Source organism: Chinchilla lanigera, unplaced genomic scaffold (genome assembly GCF_000276665.1).
Source record: "Chinchilla lanigera isolate Chin_1 unplaced genomic scaffold, ChiLan1.0 scaffold00002, whole genome shotgun sequence".
Taxonomy (NCBI): Eukaryota; Metazoa; Chordata; class Mammalia; order Rodentia; family Chinchillidae; genus Chinchilla; species Chinchilla lanigera.
The window spans coordinates 24,657,729-24,676,454 of NW_004955403.1; the positions used below are offsets into that span (position 1 = coordinate 24,657,729).

Consider the following 18,726-nt stretch of genomic DNA (forward strand, 5'->3'; position numbering starts at 1 on the left):
CAGAATCCAAGACCCTTTGCTCTCCCTTACCACCCACATGTTCAATTAATCACCACAGTCTGCTGATCTTTTTAAAAAAGTTATAACATGTTTCTGGCCTACAGAAAATCAGAAAGCATAATATAAGTAACAACTGTGAACCAATCATCATATTTGTGGTATTATAACATCTTGTCTCATATATACACATTAGGTAGTTTTTAAATAACTAGATTATTACATACAAAGGTACCACCCCCTGTACTGATTTTGGCATTTTTATTTTCCATGGCAGACTTTTGCCTTGCTTTTTGGTATTTTTAATTTCCATGGTCTTTGTATTATTACCATAGAGAGTGTCATACTGCATGTTCATCTATGCATATTTTATACTTTATGTATCCATCATCAATTTATTTATCTCATTCGACATTGTTCTTAAAATCTATCCGAGAACTAGACATTTAAGTGTAACTCACTATTTTGCACAGTTATATAATATTCTATTATATAAATAATTATGTCATTTGCTAATATTCTTATCATCTAGATAATTTCTACTTTTTTCTATTACAAACAGTGCTGCAATAAAACCCATGTGTCTGTCTTTCTGTACAAACAGATACACAGCTCTTCTCTGGGGCACAGAGACTGTGGTGCACTGGACTCTTGCAAATACAACAGATGCAGGTCTCTCAGGATGTTAATCTCCTTTACTGTTGGAGTAGGTGCTGGGGACGTGAGCCATTAGGGATGTCTGGGGCCTGGTTAGCAGCCTTCTCCACTTAGCCAATGGGTGGTGTTGACCATTATACAGTGTTTAGCACAGTGTTGATGCCATGTGTATAGGGGTTTGCTTACATAAATCAACCTTAAGGGAATATCCATATTCACAGTAAACCTATGAGCTAGTATTATTTTTTAATTTAAAATTTTAATTTTTATTAGTACATGTTGGCAGTACATAATGATTACATTCATCATGGAAAGTTGGTACATAACATATCCGAGGCTCTATTATTACCCTTATTTTATACACAGGGAACCTGAAACATAGAGGTAGTTATTTAACAGGGTAAACCGTGAGCATGTGGCAGAAAGTGATTAACGCCTCTGTGCTGTTTAGTGAAGACTGTTGTGTTCCCCTAGGTAAGTACCCAGGAATGGACACGCTAGGTCCAGGGGTAAACACATCTTCAAGTTCACCAGAGAAACCTGCTTTGCTCTTCAGAAGGGCTATACTCCCATTCCCACCAGAATCATGTGAGCACTTTGGTGTCAACCTGATGGCTAAACAAAATTTATGTCTGTGTTGTCTGCATTTTCCTTGATTTATAGTATGACTGAGTACCTTTTCATAAATGTTCTCTATTCATGCTTTCCCATTTATTACATCACTATCCCATGCTCTTTCTCTGAATTTTTTCCTTATTGATTTCTAGAAGTTCATTATGTAGTCTGAATACTAATTCTTTGTGTCACATTTTTTGTGTATGTCTCCTCCCAGTTGCTGAGAATTGATATACTGAACTATAGTTCAAATACTATATTTTAATTTTAAATTTACTTTTTCTTAAAAAAAAAGAAGAACTAGCTATGTCACTATTTCTGAGAAAATCTGTAGTCTGTCTATGCTGGTTGGTTGAGTAAATTAGAACTACTTCAGTGTCAGACATCGGACCAGTCTAATGATTCATCTTCCCAAGGTGGATGAATATGAACAAGCTCCTGTGAAATGCATAGCTTATATCTTTTATAATTTTTTGTTTTTATTTTGTATTTTGTTTTTATTTTTCATAAATGTTTGCAGTACATAATGATTACACTCTCTGTGTGGAGTTGGTACATGTACAAAACACATTTTAATTCTTTTTTTTGGGACAAAGTTTTGCTATGCAGTTCAGTCTAGTAAGGAATTTACCATGTAACCTAGGCTGACCTTGAACTTGTGGTGATCCTCCTGCCTCAGCCTCCTGAGTGTTGGGATTGCAAGCATGCACCACCACACCCAATTTAATCCATTTTTCATCCCCTTTTCCTCCCTTCCTATCCTCCCTCCTTTCAGTGATCTCCTTCTCATCCAAAAAAATCTGTTTCCCACCATTTACATCTTTAATAAAATACTGTCTATAATGTCCATGGTTTTCTTGAACAAATCTAGGTTTGTTTGATTCTTTTTTTTTTTTTGTTTATTTATTTCAAAAAGAAAAAAGTAAAAATAACAATAAAATAGTATCAAAACAGGCTAGTAGTAGAGTAACAATAATTAATACTTTGCATATTGTTGTCTACATAGTTGTTATTCAGAGCACAAAATATAGAAATGAAATACTGTCCAAACAATATTAGCACAGATCTTTCTTTTCAATGAACTAAGAGAAACTATCTATATTACTATCTCAACTATCTTGTGTTTGATTCTAATTAAAGATTATAAGCTATTTGCTACTGGAACAACCAAAAAATATTCTGAAATTACAGAAAATCTCAAGCCAGGCTTGGTGGCACACATCTGTAATCCCAGCACTTGGGAGGCTGAGGCAGGAGGATCTTTGTGAGCTCCAGGCCAGCCTGGGCTACAAAATGAGCTCAAAGCCAGCTTGAACTACATAGCAAGACCCTGTCTCAAAAAGAAAAAATAAAAATCTCTGCCTGTGATAGTAAGGACACTTAGAATTTTCCTATCACAAAATGCAAAGTAATGTAAATTTAATTCTTAGGGAAGGACACACTCTAACTAACCTTCTTTCATATCTTCTAAACACAGAGGAGTTGTTAGACTATTGCTCTGTATTTTCAAAAACCCATATCTTCTCAAGTTTCCCGCTGCTAATGACAAGCCTTCTAGTTTTAATTTAATCTTTTTAACATTTTATCTTGAAAAAGTTTTAGATTATTGGAAAATTTGCAAAAGTTATGTGGATTGTTCTTATAAACACTTCAGTCAACTTCCCCTAATGTTAAGATCATATACAACTACAGCATGGTTTTCAAAATTAAGAAATTAATGCTGGTACAGTACTATTAACTACAGACTTTATATGGGTTTGCAAATTTATCCTCAATTGTCCCCCTGCTCAGGGTCTCGTCCAGGATCTCACATTGCACCTTTGAGCCTCTGAAGAATTGTGTCTTGCCATGTGTCTTACTTTTCTTGCTGCTGAGATAAAATACCCGACAGCCAAAGTTAAAGAAGAAAGGTTTATTTAGCTCACAGTTTGTGGGGCTTTCAGTCCATAATCAGCCGGCTCCAAGGAAGAGGGGCACATGGCACAGGGCAACAGTTCATGGAGACTGAAGACAGTAAAAGCAGTGAGCAAAAATGAAACAAACCTCCTTCCATCCCTTATATTGTACCCAGTCTACCAGGATTAGGGCGGTGCTGGTCTAACCAGTGGACTGACCCAGCAATCACCCACCCTTAATCCCAGCATTGCATCGCCAATCAATCACACACTCTAGATTCAACCACCTTCACAAAACCCCTATGACCACACGAGGCTCTGGGGGACATCTAGACACAAACCATAACACAGTATCACCCCAGTTGCCTCTGGTTGGGGACAGTTTCTTGGTTTTCCTTCATTTCTCGTGATATTGATAATCTTGAGGGATACTTGCCAGGTAAATGTCTGATCTTATTTTTGCCAACATTTTCCCATGATTAGACCAAGGTTTTGAGTTTTTGAAAGGGCATCACTGAGTGAAGCATTGTCCTCAGCTCACTATTTGAGAAGGAAAATGACATCCACATGACATCACAGGCAATATTAACCTTCATCCTTTGGTTAACATCATATGTTCCAGGTTCTTTGCTACAGATTTGCTTTTTCTCTCTTTTCTACTCTCTTCTTTGGGAGCAGGTCCATTGGTCATCTCATAACTGACGAATAGGTAAGCTCCTGCTCCTGAAATGAGAAGTATCTACAAGTATTGTTTGGAATTCTCTGAAAGGAAGATTTGTCAATTCTCCCTTACTTGTGTGTTTATTTATTTAAGTCAGCATGGACTTGTATATTCATTTTACATGCTGGGTTATATACCAATCTTACATTATTGGTTTCATGGTCTATATTATTTCAGCATTAGTCATCTAGGGCTCTTTCAGGTTGGTTCCTATGTCCCTTTGAAATACTTCATCTTTTTTTAATATTTCTGTACTTTCTGGTTTTGTCAATAATTTTAGCACCCACCAGTAAATGCTGCCCACAATACATATTTCTGTAGAGTTCCAATCATGAGTTTTCTGTCTCTTCCTCTCAGTTTATTAAAGATAAACTAAAGAAATTTAAGGTGTAGTTCTTTTTTTTACACAGGCTGTGATCCTTCCAAGTTTTGAATACTGAATGTATCCTCCCTCCCCTCAAACACAGGCTTTAAAAGACCTGGGTTTAAACTTCAGCTCCAACACTTCAGACTATTTGTAGTTAGGCAAAATGTAAAAGTTTCTAGACTCACACTTCTGACACCAAATGTGTGGCATTTTTTCCCTCCATATTGAATAATCCTCCAGTGTGTTTCTCTACCCCTCCCTCCTCTCTGTCTCTTTTCCCTTCTTCTCTTCTCTTCTCTTCTCTTCTCTTCTCTTCTCTTCTCTTCTCTTCCTTTCCCTTCCCTCCCCTCCCTTCACATCCCCTTTTCTCCCCTCCCTTCCCATCGCCTTTCTCCCCTCCTGTCCCCTTCTCTCTCTCTCTGTTTTTTGAGGCAGGGCCACACTATGTAGTCCAGGCTGATCTTGAACTCACTATTAGCCCAGTCTGTCCTTAAACTTGTAGAGATCCTTGTGCCTCAGCCTCATGAGTGCTGGGAATATGGGTGTGTTCCACTACACCTGGCTCTCTCCAGTTCTCTTGGACACCAGTTGAGTGTCTGGAGTCAGAACAGCACCACAGGTTAAGGATCAGTCCCACAAGACTGTCCTCACTTCAGACACCAGTTGAAATCCCTCCATGACCTCACCTCTTGTCCTTATGACCAACTGGCTGTATAAATCAAGGGTTCCCATGACCCCCTCCTCAGGCTGCATAATTTACTATACTGCCTTATGGAACTCAGAAATACTCCATTCGTTAATACTGGTTTATTATGAAGGACACCGTTCAGGAACAGCCAAAGGGAAAAGACGCTTAAAGCCAGGGGAGAGGGGAGGTATGAAGAGACCATGCCCTTTTTTTTTTTTTTTTTCCCATACTGGGAATTGAACTCAGGACTTTGTGCTTGTCAGGCAGGCAAGCTGCTGAGCCATATCCCCAGCCCCCTATCCTCCTTTGGTACACCATCCTCTGTTCACTGCCAGGGGTTCAAGAACCTAGAAGCTCCCTGAACTGCACTGTTTAGGATTTTCATGGCAGTTTCAATAGGTAGCATGATTAATTAAATCACTGACCACCAAAAATTCAGTCAGCATCAAGCCCTCTTCCCTCACCTAACCTCCAAAAGTCACCTCATCAGCACAAACTCAGGTATTATTGAAAGGAGCTTACTGCCAACCATGACAACACTTCTCTCACCCCGTCATTCTGGAAATACATCAACTACCTTACAAAGTTAGAAAGATATTTAGATGAATTCACTAGTACATTTAAAGGTCCTAGTGTTAAAGAAGGTGGATACTCTTACTCTCACCTCCACTGGCATTACTTTTGCCTCTCTATTTCTTCCAGTGCCTGCGTTCTAAAATGCAAACCTGATGTGACACGGTCTTGTTTAGGCTTGGCCATTCCTGCCAATTATGGTAAGCCGTAGTTTCCAAGCCTGGCTTTGGAGTAACATCATTTAAGGAAATTTAAAGATGCACACTCTAAGTACATGGCCTCTGACTTACAGCGCTGCAACTTACAGCTTTCTGAGGGTGCAAAATTAATATGCATTCATTAGAAACTGCACTTTGACTCTTTCTGAGTGAAATGCTGTACAGGATTTGATTCTGGGCAGCAGCAGAGAGCCACAGCTCCCAGTCAATCACGTGATCATGAGTGTAAATAAGAACACTCGGTAGTGCACTGTGCTTTTAAGGCTTGATGTTCAGGAGGGTAGGTGTCCTGAATGCATTTTCAGTTTATGATACTTTCGTGTTGTGGTGGGTTTACTGAAATATAGTCCTGTCATAAATCAAAGAGTACCTATACATGATTTCGATAATCGAAGATTTGCTTTGTTTTTGCATAATGGAAAAAACTCACTCAATAAATGACCTTTGTTTTTTAAAGGCAACATTGGAATGCTTAAGGCTGGAATTACTTTATCACTTATCAGAGTTTTGAGGTTGAATCTGGGCAAGAGGTAAGGGGAGAAGAGTAGTCACTTGGGTATCTGGAAGTCTCACCCTTCTTGTGTGCAAAGGTGGGGGTCAGTGATTTGTTGTGCTGGAAAATGTAGTGTGGCTCCTTCCTCAGGAGCTGTACTGAAAAGGCCCCACATCACCCTCTCCAAGAAGTGCTCGGGGACGTAGTGTGCAGCAAGGGGGCCTGAATGGGAAGGCCCTCCAGTATCTGGGCTGGAAGACCTGAAAGAGAGAAGATAACAGCTGAAAGTTGGCATATTTTTCTCAGGTCCATTTCTGCCTCCTGTGAGTTCTGGCTGGATAGAGCCTGGCAGGAAAAGTGGGCTCTCTCTGTCACTGGATGCTGAGACTCCTTATTTTCTGGGGACCCAACAGATCCTGTCCTGAACAGTGCTCTAGACCTTAGTTACAGGAAGAATTTTCCCCGTTGTAGATTGCTAGTCTTGGCCCAGGGTGTCAGTGGTTCCAAACCGGAGATTTTAAGTAGCTCCATGGACCTTTCCTTTGTGTTGGAGTCTTGGCCTCCAGCCAGTCAATAGTTCCATACCAGTGAATCTTCCTTTGTTCAAGAGTTGGCCCATGGAACACAGTGTTGCTGTACCAGGTTGTTACAAGTCTCTTTTCCTCTTCTTTCACTTTGGTCATACTTATTTGAAGCAAATACTTGTCAGTTTCACCTTCATTATAGAGTATATTATTTTAAAAAAATTTTCAGTGTGTGTATATGTATATGCCTCTGTGTGTGTGTGTGTGTGTGTGTGTGTGTGTGTGACACAGAGAGAGAGAGAGAGAGACAGAGAGAGACAGACAGAGACAGAGAGAGACAGAGAGGGGGGATTAAAAAGGCCTGAGGATATTTTCATCAGATACTCAGACTAGAGTGAGTATTTCCAATACTCATTCCAGTTTGCTGGACACATAATTTTAGGTCCAAACTTACTTTATTTTGACACTTTAAAATACCATTCCTTTCACTTTTTTGAAGCTAGTGTTACTGTGGGAAAGGCTAAGGCCAGTTTAACTCAGATAGATAGATAGATAGATAGATAGATAGATAGATAGATAGATAGAGATAGATAGACAGACAGACAGCGGTGCGAGTAAGTGGAATGTGAGTCTGTGCTCTGAGCTTAGATGGTGATTCCAGGGAGAGAGTGGAGAGGACTGTAGGTCCACCTTGTGTGCTTCCTTCATTGCTCCAGGATGGTTGCCAGTGAGAGGAATATGGTGGTGCTGGTGAGAGAAGTGACAGTGATGCCAGCTAGAGGAGACACCCTGAGGAATGGACACCTCCTAGGAAAGCCTCCACATCAGTGATAAAGCTATCTAACATCAGAAATTTTAAAAATCAACACAGAAAACAAAATGAAATAGAAAATAGAAATTGACAAGATGAAAAAGCAAAATGTAGTTGCAAACACCCAGTCCATCCAGGATAAGTCTAGAGCAGAAAGAGAGCAGAAGTCTAGAGCAGAAGAAATCAGAAGCCAATGGAAGGAACTCTCTGAAATGATAGCTGCAGAAGTGAAGAAACAAATGGAAGAGGCCATGGAAAAAGTAATATCTCAGGTGCAAAAAGAAATGACTATTGAAATAAAAAACATTAAAGCAGACACATATAAACAAATAGAGGAGCTCAGGAAAATAATGGAAACCATGAATGCCAAACATAGGCAAGAAAAGGAATCAATGAAACAGATTCAAACAGAAATGCAAGAGATTAGAACCTCCATTGAAAATATATGCACCAGATTGAATGAAAACGAGGATAGAATATCAGATCTAGAAGGCAAGAATGCAAAAAGCCATCTATGACAAACCAACAGCTGATACAATATTAAATGGTCAAAAACTGAAAGCTTTCACTCTAAAATCAGGAACAAGACAAGAATGTCCATTATCACCACTTCTATTCAATATAGTTGTGGAAACACTAGCCAAAGCAATTAGACAAGAGAAAAAATTGAAGAGAGTAAAGATAGGAAAAGGAGGAAGTTAAATTATCATTATTTGCAGATGACATGATACTGTACATAGAAGACCCTAAGAACTCACTAAAACACTTGTACATTTAATATCCAAATTCATTAATGTAACAGGACACAAAGTCAACACTAAAAAATCAATAGCATTCTTGTACACAGCCAACAAACTCACAGAGAGGGAAATTAGGGAAAACAAATCCTTCATGATAACATCCAAAAAATGAAATACTTAGGAATCAATCTAACAAAGGATGTAAAAGATCTGTACAGTGAACATTACAGTACCCTAAGAATGGAGATTGAAAAAGATATCAGAATAAGGAAAGATATCCCTTGCTCTTCGATAGGAAGCACCAACGTAGAAAAATGGCCATGCTCCCAAAGTGCTATATAGATTTAATGCAATCCCAATCAAAATAACATTATCATACCTCATGAATCTAGAGAAAACATTCTTAAAATTCATTTGGAACCAGAAAGACCTAGCATAATAAAAGCAACTCTGGGCACCAAAAGCAAGTCAGGGGACGTCACAATCCCAGACCTGAAATTATACTACAAAGCTACTGTGATAAAATCAGTGTGACAAAGAAAAAAAAAAAGAAAAACAGACCTGAGGATAGTGGAACAGAGTAGAAGAAGCAGACACATCCCCAAACACACTCAGCCACCTTATCTTTGACAAAGGAACCAAGTATGTTCACTGGAAGAAAGATAGTCTCTTTAATGCTGGAAAAACTGTCTCTTCACTTGCCAAAGACTAAAACTAGACCCATGTGTATCACTATGCACTAAACTGAAGTCCAAATGGATCAATGTTCTAAATATTAAAATAGAAACACTAAATTTACTCAAAGAGAAATTTGGCAGAAATCTCAAAGACATAGGTGTAGGCAGAGAATTCATGAACTGCAAAGAAATTCCCAGACTGCAAGGAAAATATTACAAAGAATCAACAAACAGGATCTCACTTTACTAAAAAGCTTTTGTATAACAAAAGAAATCAACAACAGAGTAAAAAGACAACACACAGAATGAGAAAAAAATTATATCCAGATGTTCCACAGACAAAAGACATATTTAGAACATATAAAGGATTGAAAAAAATCAGACCCCTTAAATTCAAACACCCAATCCAAAAATGGGCATCTGAGATGAATACACACTTCTTAGATGAAGAAATACAAATGACAGATAAACACATGAAAAAATTATCAACATCACTGGTCATTTGAGAGATGCAAATTAAAACAACACTGAGCTTCCCTTTCACCCCAGAAAGAATGGTTATTATCAAAAAATCAACCAATAACAAATGCTGGAGAGATTGTGGGGAAAAAGGAACCCTTCTCCACTGTTGGTGGAAATATAGACGTCTTACCTACTTTTTTCTCATTGCTGAGACAAAATACCCAACACCCAAAATTAAAGAAGAAAAGGTTTATTTAGCTCACAGTTTGTAGAGGTTTCAGTCCATAATCAGCTGGCTCCAAGGCAAGGTGGCATGACACAGGGGCACTAGTTCAAGAGAGCAGAAGACAGCAAAAGCAGCAAGAGCAAAAAGGGGGAGGGGTGGAAACAAGCCTCTTTTCCTCCCTTATATTGTATGCGAGCTATCTATCCACACCATCTCTGTGCCCTCCTCTTGCACAAGCTCAGGAAGTTTACAAAGTAAGGATCCTGGCCCCTGCTCAGTTAAACTTGTAAACTTCTCAAGTTGGCACAATGTATCAACCATTACAATCCACCCCTTGTTAACTTGGTAACCAGACACCTTTCTTTAAACCAGTTTCCAGATCCAAAGACTTGCTAATTCATATCAGTTCACAACTTGAACATTATAACATGTTCAATATACTTGAACACTATAACATGTTATAACATTATAACAAGTCTATCAACAATGTGTTACATTAGAACCTTAACATTCTTCCCCCAGCCCTGAAAGACTTTAGGCAAAAGGTATTTAGTCCATCACTAAGAGTTACTAAAATCCTAACAGTTTCAGCATTACTGAAAAGTCCAAGTCTTAATTCTTTGAGATTTAAGACAAACTCTTAGCTGCAAGCCCTCTATAAATGAAAATAAAGTTGAACACTTCCAACATTCAATAGCACAAGATAAATGTTTTCATTCCAAAAATTACAAACAGGGGAATACAAAGGCCTCAGACCAAAGCAGGTCTAAAATCCAGCAGGGCAAATCCTAAATCCTGTAGTGCCACGTCCAGCATCTGAAGCCATCTGTGGCAAGTTGTGAGCACCAAAGGGCTTGAGTGACTCTACTCCTGTGGCACTTCTGGTGGTTACAGCTCCCACAGCTTCTGTTTTAGGCCTGTTTTGCTCCCTCCTTGCAACTTTCCTTAGATTGTCCACATTAGTGGTTTTTCCAAAATTCTGGGGTCTCCACTGCACCTTTGTCTTCTCACTCACAGCTTTACATACTGCCTTCTCAGGGGCACACTGCCTGGCCACCTAAGCCTTCTGAAATGGAGGTGGAAGCATTTTTAACCCCAGAACTCTTGTATTCTGCATGTACCTAAAACCAGGGACACATGGATGATGTCAAGGTCTGCTGCCAGCTGGAGCAGTCACCAGACATTCCTCTCTCTTGGCTGTAGGGGTTGAGTGCCTGGATCACCAGGCACTCTGAATCCAATTCTGAGGAGCAAATTCTCTAGGCAGCCACCAATCTGGAACATGGTGTGGCTGCTGCCATTGTGGAAAATGATGTGAGGCAGCTTCCTCCTCAAAGCAAAGTATTTCACTTTTACATTTTTTAGGCTGCAAAGTGTAGAGACTTGCTGCTTTGTGCGATGCCCTCAGGTCATCTTTTATATTTTCCTGTTCCTACTCAGCAGTCAAGATCTCCTCAGCTCTATCTTTACAGTCCACAGCTTTACTGGAGCTTTTTTCTGGCCAAACTCACAACATTTTAAGCCATCCTGATGGGCCTTTTGCTCTTGATTCTCAACATAAATCTGGCTAAAAGACCCCAACAATAACCCTGCCGTTGCCCCAACATTCAACTGCCTTGAAATTTGTTTTGGCAGATTAATTACTCCACCACCTTTAATCTCAGTCTCAGGCAAAGTCTTGAGGTGGAAACATGAGTAAAGTGAGCAAAATGCAGACAGACTTTCTGCCAAGCCATAATACACATCGTCTGGAGTTCATCAGCCAATGCAGTTCTTCTTGCCAGCAGAAACCTTCTGAGCCTGACCTGCACTAGCAGTTCTATCAGTCTTCTGGTCTTCTGAGCTCTGACCAGAGTCTCCTATATAACAGCCTAAGGTGTTTCAGCTCTACTTTTTAGCAGGCATCTCTGAACCTTTCCAAACTCTTCCCACAAACCATTCACAAACTCTCTTGAACCACATGGTCAGGTATAGTCACAACAATGATCCCACTCCTGGTATCAAATTCTGTCTCAGTTACTTTTTTCTCATTGCTGAGACAAAATAATACCCTACTCCCCAAATTAAGGAAGGAAAGGTTTATTGAGCTCACAATTTGTACAAGTTTCAGCCCATAATTAACTGGCTCTGAGGCAGGGAGGCATGGCACAGGGGCATTAGTTCAAGGCAGTAGAAGAGAGCAAAATCAGCAAGAGCAAAAGGGGGGGCATGCCTCTTTTCCTCCTTTATATTGTATGCCAGCTATCTATCTACACCATCTCTGTGCCCGCTTCTTCCACAAGCTCAGGAAGTTTACATAGTAAGTATCCTGGCCCCCTGCTGAGTTAAACTTCTAAACTTCTCAAGTTGACACAATGTATAAACCATTACAATAGACTTGTGCAACCACTGTGGAAATCAGTGTGTAGATTCCTTCAAAAACTAGAATTAGAGGTCCCATTTGAACCAGCTATTTCCCTTCTGGGTATCTTCCCAGCAGAACTAAAAAAATCATACCACAGTGATATATGTGCACCCATGTTTATAGCAGCAAAATTTGTAATAGCTAAATCTTGGAAACAACCTATATGCCCATCAACTGAGGAATGGATAAAAAATGATGTGGTTTTTTAATATTATAGAGTACTACTCAGCCATCAAGAAGGAAAAATGGAACACTTTCACAGGTAAATGGATGCAACTTGAGACCATACTCATAAGTGAAATAAATCAGACCCATATGTGTTAACATTATATTGTCTCACTAGTGTTAGGAACTGAATGAGTAAATAAGGTTCACAATGTACAAAAGATATTGTGAACTGGGAAGAACTTATTCAAAAGAAAAGACAAACTGTGATGGGGGAAAGGGGAAAGGAAGAAAGGGAAAAAGAAAAAAATATATATATATACCCAAGATAGTTGAGATAGTTATACAGCTAGCTTCTGTTATTTCCTTGAAAAGAATGTTTTGTGCTAATATTGTTTAGCTAGGACGTCATGCCTATATCCTGTACTGTGATTGAGTACTATGAAAACAATATACAATGTATCAACTATTGTAACTGTTCTACTAACCTGTTTTGAAACTCGGTTTCATTATTTGTTTATCTTTTTCTCTTTAAAATAAAAAAACACAATTCACAGAGGAGAAGGTGAGGTAAAAAAGCAGGCAAAGATTGGAGTCCTGTAGCTGCAAGCCAAGGAATACCAAGGATTGTCAGCAGGCAGCACAAGCTAATGTTTATCTTCTATATTTTATTAATTTCTTCTATTATTTGTCACTTTTATTTTACTGATTTGTCTTTTCTCACTTTCATTTATCTCCAATCCAATATGGAGTTACTGTTGGTTGGTGAATATCTGTTGCACTTATGCATTTCCAACTAGAGAAATATCCTCTGGACGGGCTTGGTGACCCCCTGAGCCCACTGTGAGAGGACCTTGGGCTAAAGTTTCATTGGTTACCTGGACTCTCTAATCCCCAGTTCTGACTGGTGGGCCATGGTGATATTTTACATATCTAAGAACTAATGTAGATTCTAGCCAGAATCCCAGAGATTTTTATTATTTCATATTCCCTAATGCATAATCATCCTGATGCACAATCTGGGGGAAAGACTGGGAGAAAGATGAACAGTATACATTTTTGCAATGTGGCAAGGTCTTTGTTCTTACTCAAGGAGACAGTCATTCAAGGATCCTTAGTATATGCAGATTTAAGTCTTGAAATTATTGTAGAGGCCAAGACTCTCTTGATTTACACTAGACTTCTGTCCATTATACCTGGAACTCTTCCATTTACATTGAGCAAGTAAGAGGGGAAATTCCATATATTCTTTTCCAGAAGCGCCATTATCCAATGCTATAGGTCTCTGAGAGCTGTACAAGTGTGATTATAGTTGTGATTTTCCACTCCATTGTAGTAACATAGCAGCCATGTCAGTTACAGTCTGTTGATTCTAGGTCTGGGGTGAGGCAGAACATCATGCTATGGAGTATGGGTGGAGAAAGCTGCTCACTCCATGGGAGCCAGGAAGCAGAAAGAAAGAAAAGGCTGAGGTCCTGATATACCCTTCAAGGATCCTCCCAGTGACTTCTTTTCTCCAGCTGGGCCCCGGCTCTTAATGTTTTCATCACCTCCCAATTGCACCACTGGCTGAGGAGCAAACATGCAACACATGAGTGTGTCGGGCACAACAGAACATGAGGCCTTGGGCAATGAATATTAAACACTCTGATTTGCTGTTTTTAGTCTATTGCCTCTTAGCTTTTTTTCCAAATGTTTCTAGTTCTGAAGGCATAAGAATAAGAATCTGACTATATGATACACTGGGATTTACTTGGTTTGAATTCCATCCTATATATTTTTTTGCTTCTTCATATATTAATAACTATGGATATGAAAGATGCTTATTTAGCAATAATTTGTTGATCTAACACATTAAAGAAACTGTCCAACTAGATTATGAAACAACATATCATAACTATCACCATAAAATAATACAGGTTACATAAACAATGCCCTCACCTCAGCTACATCAGTAACATCCCTGGACACTTGGGAGCTTTGGAGTGGAAGGGTGGTCTATGGGCAATGATTTTGAACAAATTTGTTCAGAGCTTCTCTCTTCGACAACTATATGGGGCACTCAGGGAGCCATAATTTTGGATGTATTCCTGCTCAGGGCAGAGAAAAGTGCATGGTCCCTTTATGTTCATCTTTAAGATTTGAAGTGCCTTCCCATTCCTAAAGTTAGCCTAGGGGCCATTCACAGGGCAGATTGTTTGCTATTATTGTTTGCTATTATAGCTCCTGGATTAGAGTCAAAAAAATTTGAATGCTGAGGAACTGACACATTATGATACATAGCTGGGGTTCTTGCTTCCTTGTGTCTCACCATGGGAAGAAATTCTTTTAATGTGTGTGATGCTTGGTGTCTACACAGCTTGCCAGTTCCCCAGAACATTTTTATTTTCTTTTCCTTTCCTTTCCTTTCTCTTTTTCTTTCCTTCCCTTCCCTTCCCTTCCCTTCCCTTCCCTTCCCTTCCCTTCCTTTCCCTTCCCTTTCCTTTCATCTCCCCTCTGCTGCCCTCCCATCCCGTCTCTCTTCTCCTTTTCTTTTCTTTCTTGTCTCCTCTTCTTCACTCTTTCCACTCCTGTCCTTTCTTCTTCCTTTCCCTTCCCTTCTTTTTCATGTTTAGATGAAAAAATATATAAGTAACAATGTGTTTTCAAACTAACAAACATTAAGAGTAAACTCCCCTCTTTTAAAAATGTTTTAATGAAAAAATTGCATTGCAATTGAAATTGTAAAAAAGCATTACCTCTTACTGGAAAAAAATAAAAGCAGATCCTTGATCAAGTCACCTGAGATGAGAGTGGTAATTTGTTGATGTGTCTCAGGATGATTTAGAAGTGACATTGAGCCATGAGAGAACTTGAGTTTAAACACAATAGAACAAAAGAATCAGGAAAGGCGTGGACAGTGGGCAGGGCTGGGAGAAGCACTTTAGAATTGATCCAGAGGAGAGTGGCTGGTGTATGAGTCTGCTGAGCCCCTAGCAAGTTGTGTCTGAAGCATTTCATGTTCCGTCAGGATCTAAGCAATAGTAAAGGTGACACTGATAATGTCTAACTTTAAGTACTTGCTATGACCATGCATGGTTTATCTCCTTTTACACGAATTATCTCAATTAATTTTAGAGTAGATGATAGAATTACTCTCGGGAGTCCGCCACATCTGGGGACTTAGTGCTAAGTGTGTGCCCTTGCCCACCTGTGCCTGGCTGCCCTTTGCTGACCTCCTTGGCGCTGAGCCCCAGGACCCTCGGATTCCTTCCCCTGCCTCGTCCTTTCTGTCCTGAAGCTTGCTCGGTTATTTCTAGCTCTTCTTTTCCATTCTAAATTCCCATCCTCAAGCTCTTTCTCTCATTTTCATTCTCTGAGGATGTTGCCTCAGATCAGCCTATCAGGAAAGATCTCCTGTTGTCCAACTTTGGAATCTTCTCTCTGATTCTATGGTTCCTCTCTAAACCAGCTTCTTCCTACAGCCACCAACAGTTACTTGTATTTGGAAAATAAATTAATAGCACTCTATATACCTGACACATGAAGGACAAATAAATGTCAGAGATTTAGACAATTTGTTTGTCTTTAGATAGTATTTCTTTAGAGGCAATGCTATAAAGTTTACAAAGAGGTCCACCTAAATTCATTGTCTGTGGTTTGCATACTAAAGTAGAGCTTTGGGTTACTAAATTGTCAGTGAAGAAGTCAGAAAGTTTAAATTAGGCAGAGATGTGGGAGGACAACAAATTAAAAGATGGCCTTTTCTCTGGCTCCTCCCTCTGGTTAGTATGACAACAAAGTTTGTGCTGTCTTTGCCATCTTCTAAATTCCACCTCTCTGTGACTGTGTGTATTTTGGGAGCATTCACCCAAAATAATAAAGGTTGGATTCTCTCCCCCAGTGCTAGGTCTGGGCTGTTTGGGAGCTCAGCTTACCCAAAGGCAGTTGGTGAGTACAGTGAAGGGTGAGTAGAGATGTTCTTAAAAGGGAGTGCTGTTCCTTTAAATTTTGAAAGTGAACTTGGCTTAGGAAGGCCAGCAGCTCAAGGTCCAGCCCCTAGAAGAGAGAATAGCTACAGATCCTCCATCCTCAGTCTTTGCCAGGGGACAGCTGTGCCAGCTGGGCTCTGGCAGGCTCCTGGCAGCATGGCAGTAAAGCGTGGGGTACTCCTGCTGGTCCTTGGGCTCAGCCTGGCTCAGCCAGCCTCTGCCCACCGGAAGCTCCTGGTGTTTCTCCTGGATGGTTTTCGTTCAGATTACATCAGTGATGAGGCTCTGGAATCACTGCCCGGTTTCAAAGAGATTGTCAGCAGGGGAGTAAAAGTGGATTACTTGACTCCAGACTTTCCTAGTCTCTCGTATCCCAACTACTACTCTCTCATGACTGGTGAGTACCATGTGTCCTCGTCTTAGAGGGGAGGGGAGGTCTCACATTAGTGCCTGGCGTCGGGAATCTTATTTAAATGTGCAGGTTTCCTTAGTCCCTTGGAATGCAAAAGATGCACAAGAGTCTGTTCTTAGCTAAGATTTTTTTTCATAGTCGTGTTTCTCCCCACAGTTATCCCAGGGGCCTATTTTGTATTGTCAGTGTGGACAAGAGACAACTATATCAGGAGATGATATTTTGTGATTTAAAAATGTGGCTATTTGTTTTACAAATAAAGATTCCAGCTAACTCTATGTTTTCTAAATGCAAGTGCAAGAAAATGGACAGGTATCCATGTGTCCCTGTCACATTTCTTTTGTCTCTTTGCTTCTCAGTCACCTGTCATCGTAGGGCTGTGTTTGTTGGCTGGTTTATCAATATGGTAACTGCAGGTTATCCGTGGATCCCCAGATGGGAGTCTTGTTCCTAGACTACTTGGAGGAGATTTTAGATCAGACTCTTCAATGCCTCGTCCCTCTCTTGTCCTTTTCAGTCATGTATAATGAACAAAGATGAAAGTAATTGGGTAGTTCAGATTCCAGCAGTAGTTTTAACTTCCAGCATCTTTAGCAAGTAAGTAAACCAAACAACTCCCTCAAATAAACAAAACTCCAGTTAACTCAGACTACCTGCATTTGGTTAAGTGGATTTGCCTGAAGATGACTTGCTTCTGGAATTGTTAGAACTCCAAATGTGATTTCACCTCTTTCTGGCCCTGATGTACAGGAGCTGTGCAGCATTTTTTCTGTTTACATCGTTGGATCCCCAGCTTCTGGACTGTTTTTCATACAACTTCCATCAGGGCCAGAAAGAGCCTCTCAGAACTTAGCAAACTATCCAGGCAGGCTGTTAAGAATGTACTCTTATTGTTGGTTATGCAAGACTTAACTATGTGCTCTGAGTTCAGGAAGAACTCTTGTAAAGTATGTAAATAGAAAGGGGATGAGAGCACTGGTATCTCATGACAGATCTCTATAGAACATCAAAGTCAAAGGAGTCCAAAAATATGGATATTCTTAGCTCTGTGTTCTGAGCACAGGGGGAACATAAAAATTTATGTTAACAGAGAGGGATGAGAACTCTGCAATCTCTGACGGCATGTATGGGTACTATATATAGGTACACTGTACATAAAAATGCTAGAGGTTGATGCCCAAATTAAAGAAAAAAAATGCTTTGGAGAAGTAGAAGTGAAGACATGGAGAGAAGAAAAATCAGACTGTATACAAGCAAGGAATTTATTTATTTGTTTTTTTATTTCCCCCAACAGACAAATAACCAGTCTCTAAGATAAACAGAATTAACAAAAGACTCTCTCGTCCTCCCTTGGCACACTTCTGCCCTTGTGGGGAAGCAGTTTGCAGGCTGCTGGGCCGCACATAGATGTCATTGTACATCCCAGCCTGACTCTAGCCCTGGGCTGGGAGTTTCACACATGCGGACCACCCCCACTCCAGTTGTCTTTCACAGCTTTGCTGGGAGACACGATTCATAAACTGCCACGTGCAGCTTTCTCAATTACAGTAGAAAATGGACAAAATCTATTTCAGGAAGTCAGACTTCAGTAAGCAAAAAGGGACCATTACAAGCTCCACAGAGAAACCAAGCCAGTGACACGTCCTTTTGTTTGTCAGACCCACGTTCCTGATTTGGCACAGCGAGTGATTTGCACAAAGCCTCTGTCACACTGAGACACACCTTCTTTTCAGGCTCTGGGTGTTTTCACTTGTCTATGTAGGACAGAAGAACCCTATTGATGGCAGAAGAGTGCAGTTCCCAAGAGTGTGACAAAGCTCTTACCCTCATTTCTGAACCAAGTTGGGCCCAAGTGGGAACACAAAATCTCCAAACGTGTCCTGCCTATGTATTTTCAGATGAAAAAATATATTACCTAATGTGAAAGTCAGCTTGGTACATAAGTTAACTTTTCTACTTTTTCTAGAAAAATACTGAATCAGGATGTTCTAACAAGCCTCATGTTTATGTACAAATGTCTTTGGGTATGGTTTTCCTCATACCTGTGGAGAAAACACAGCTCTAGGACAGAATTTGCAGATGAGGAGATAGCAGGCCATAAAGCTGATAT

General features: G+C 40.0%; 1 protein-coding gene across 3 annotated transcripts in view; it reads left to right on the forward strand.

Moving 5' to 3' along the window:
* Enpp6 (ectonucleotide pyrophosphatase/phosphodiesterase 6) overlaps positions 1-18,726 on the forward strand; it is a 260,235-nt gene that overhangs the window by 129,085 nt on the left and 112,424 nt on the right. The window contains exon 1 of one of the 3 annotated variants that reach the window (XM_005373495.2): positions 16,284-16,601. The exons of 1 other annotated variant lie outside the window; for it this stretch is intronic. In XM_005373495.2, coding sequence (XP_005373552.1) covers positions 16,361-16,601 — 241 coding nt within the window. In that variant the 5' untranslated portion in view covers positions 16,284-16,360. Of the gene's footprint in view, positions 1-16,283; positions 16,602-18,726 lie in introns of those variants that run through there. One more of the 3 variants, XM_013513092.1, reaches the window with a different exon arrangement.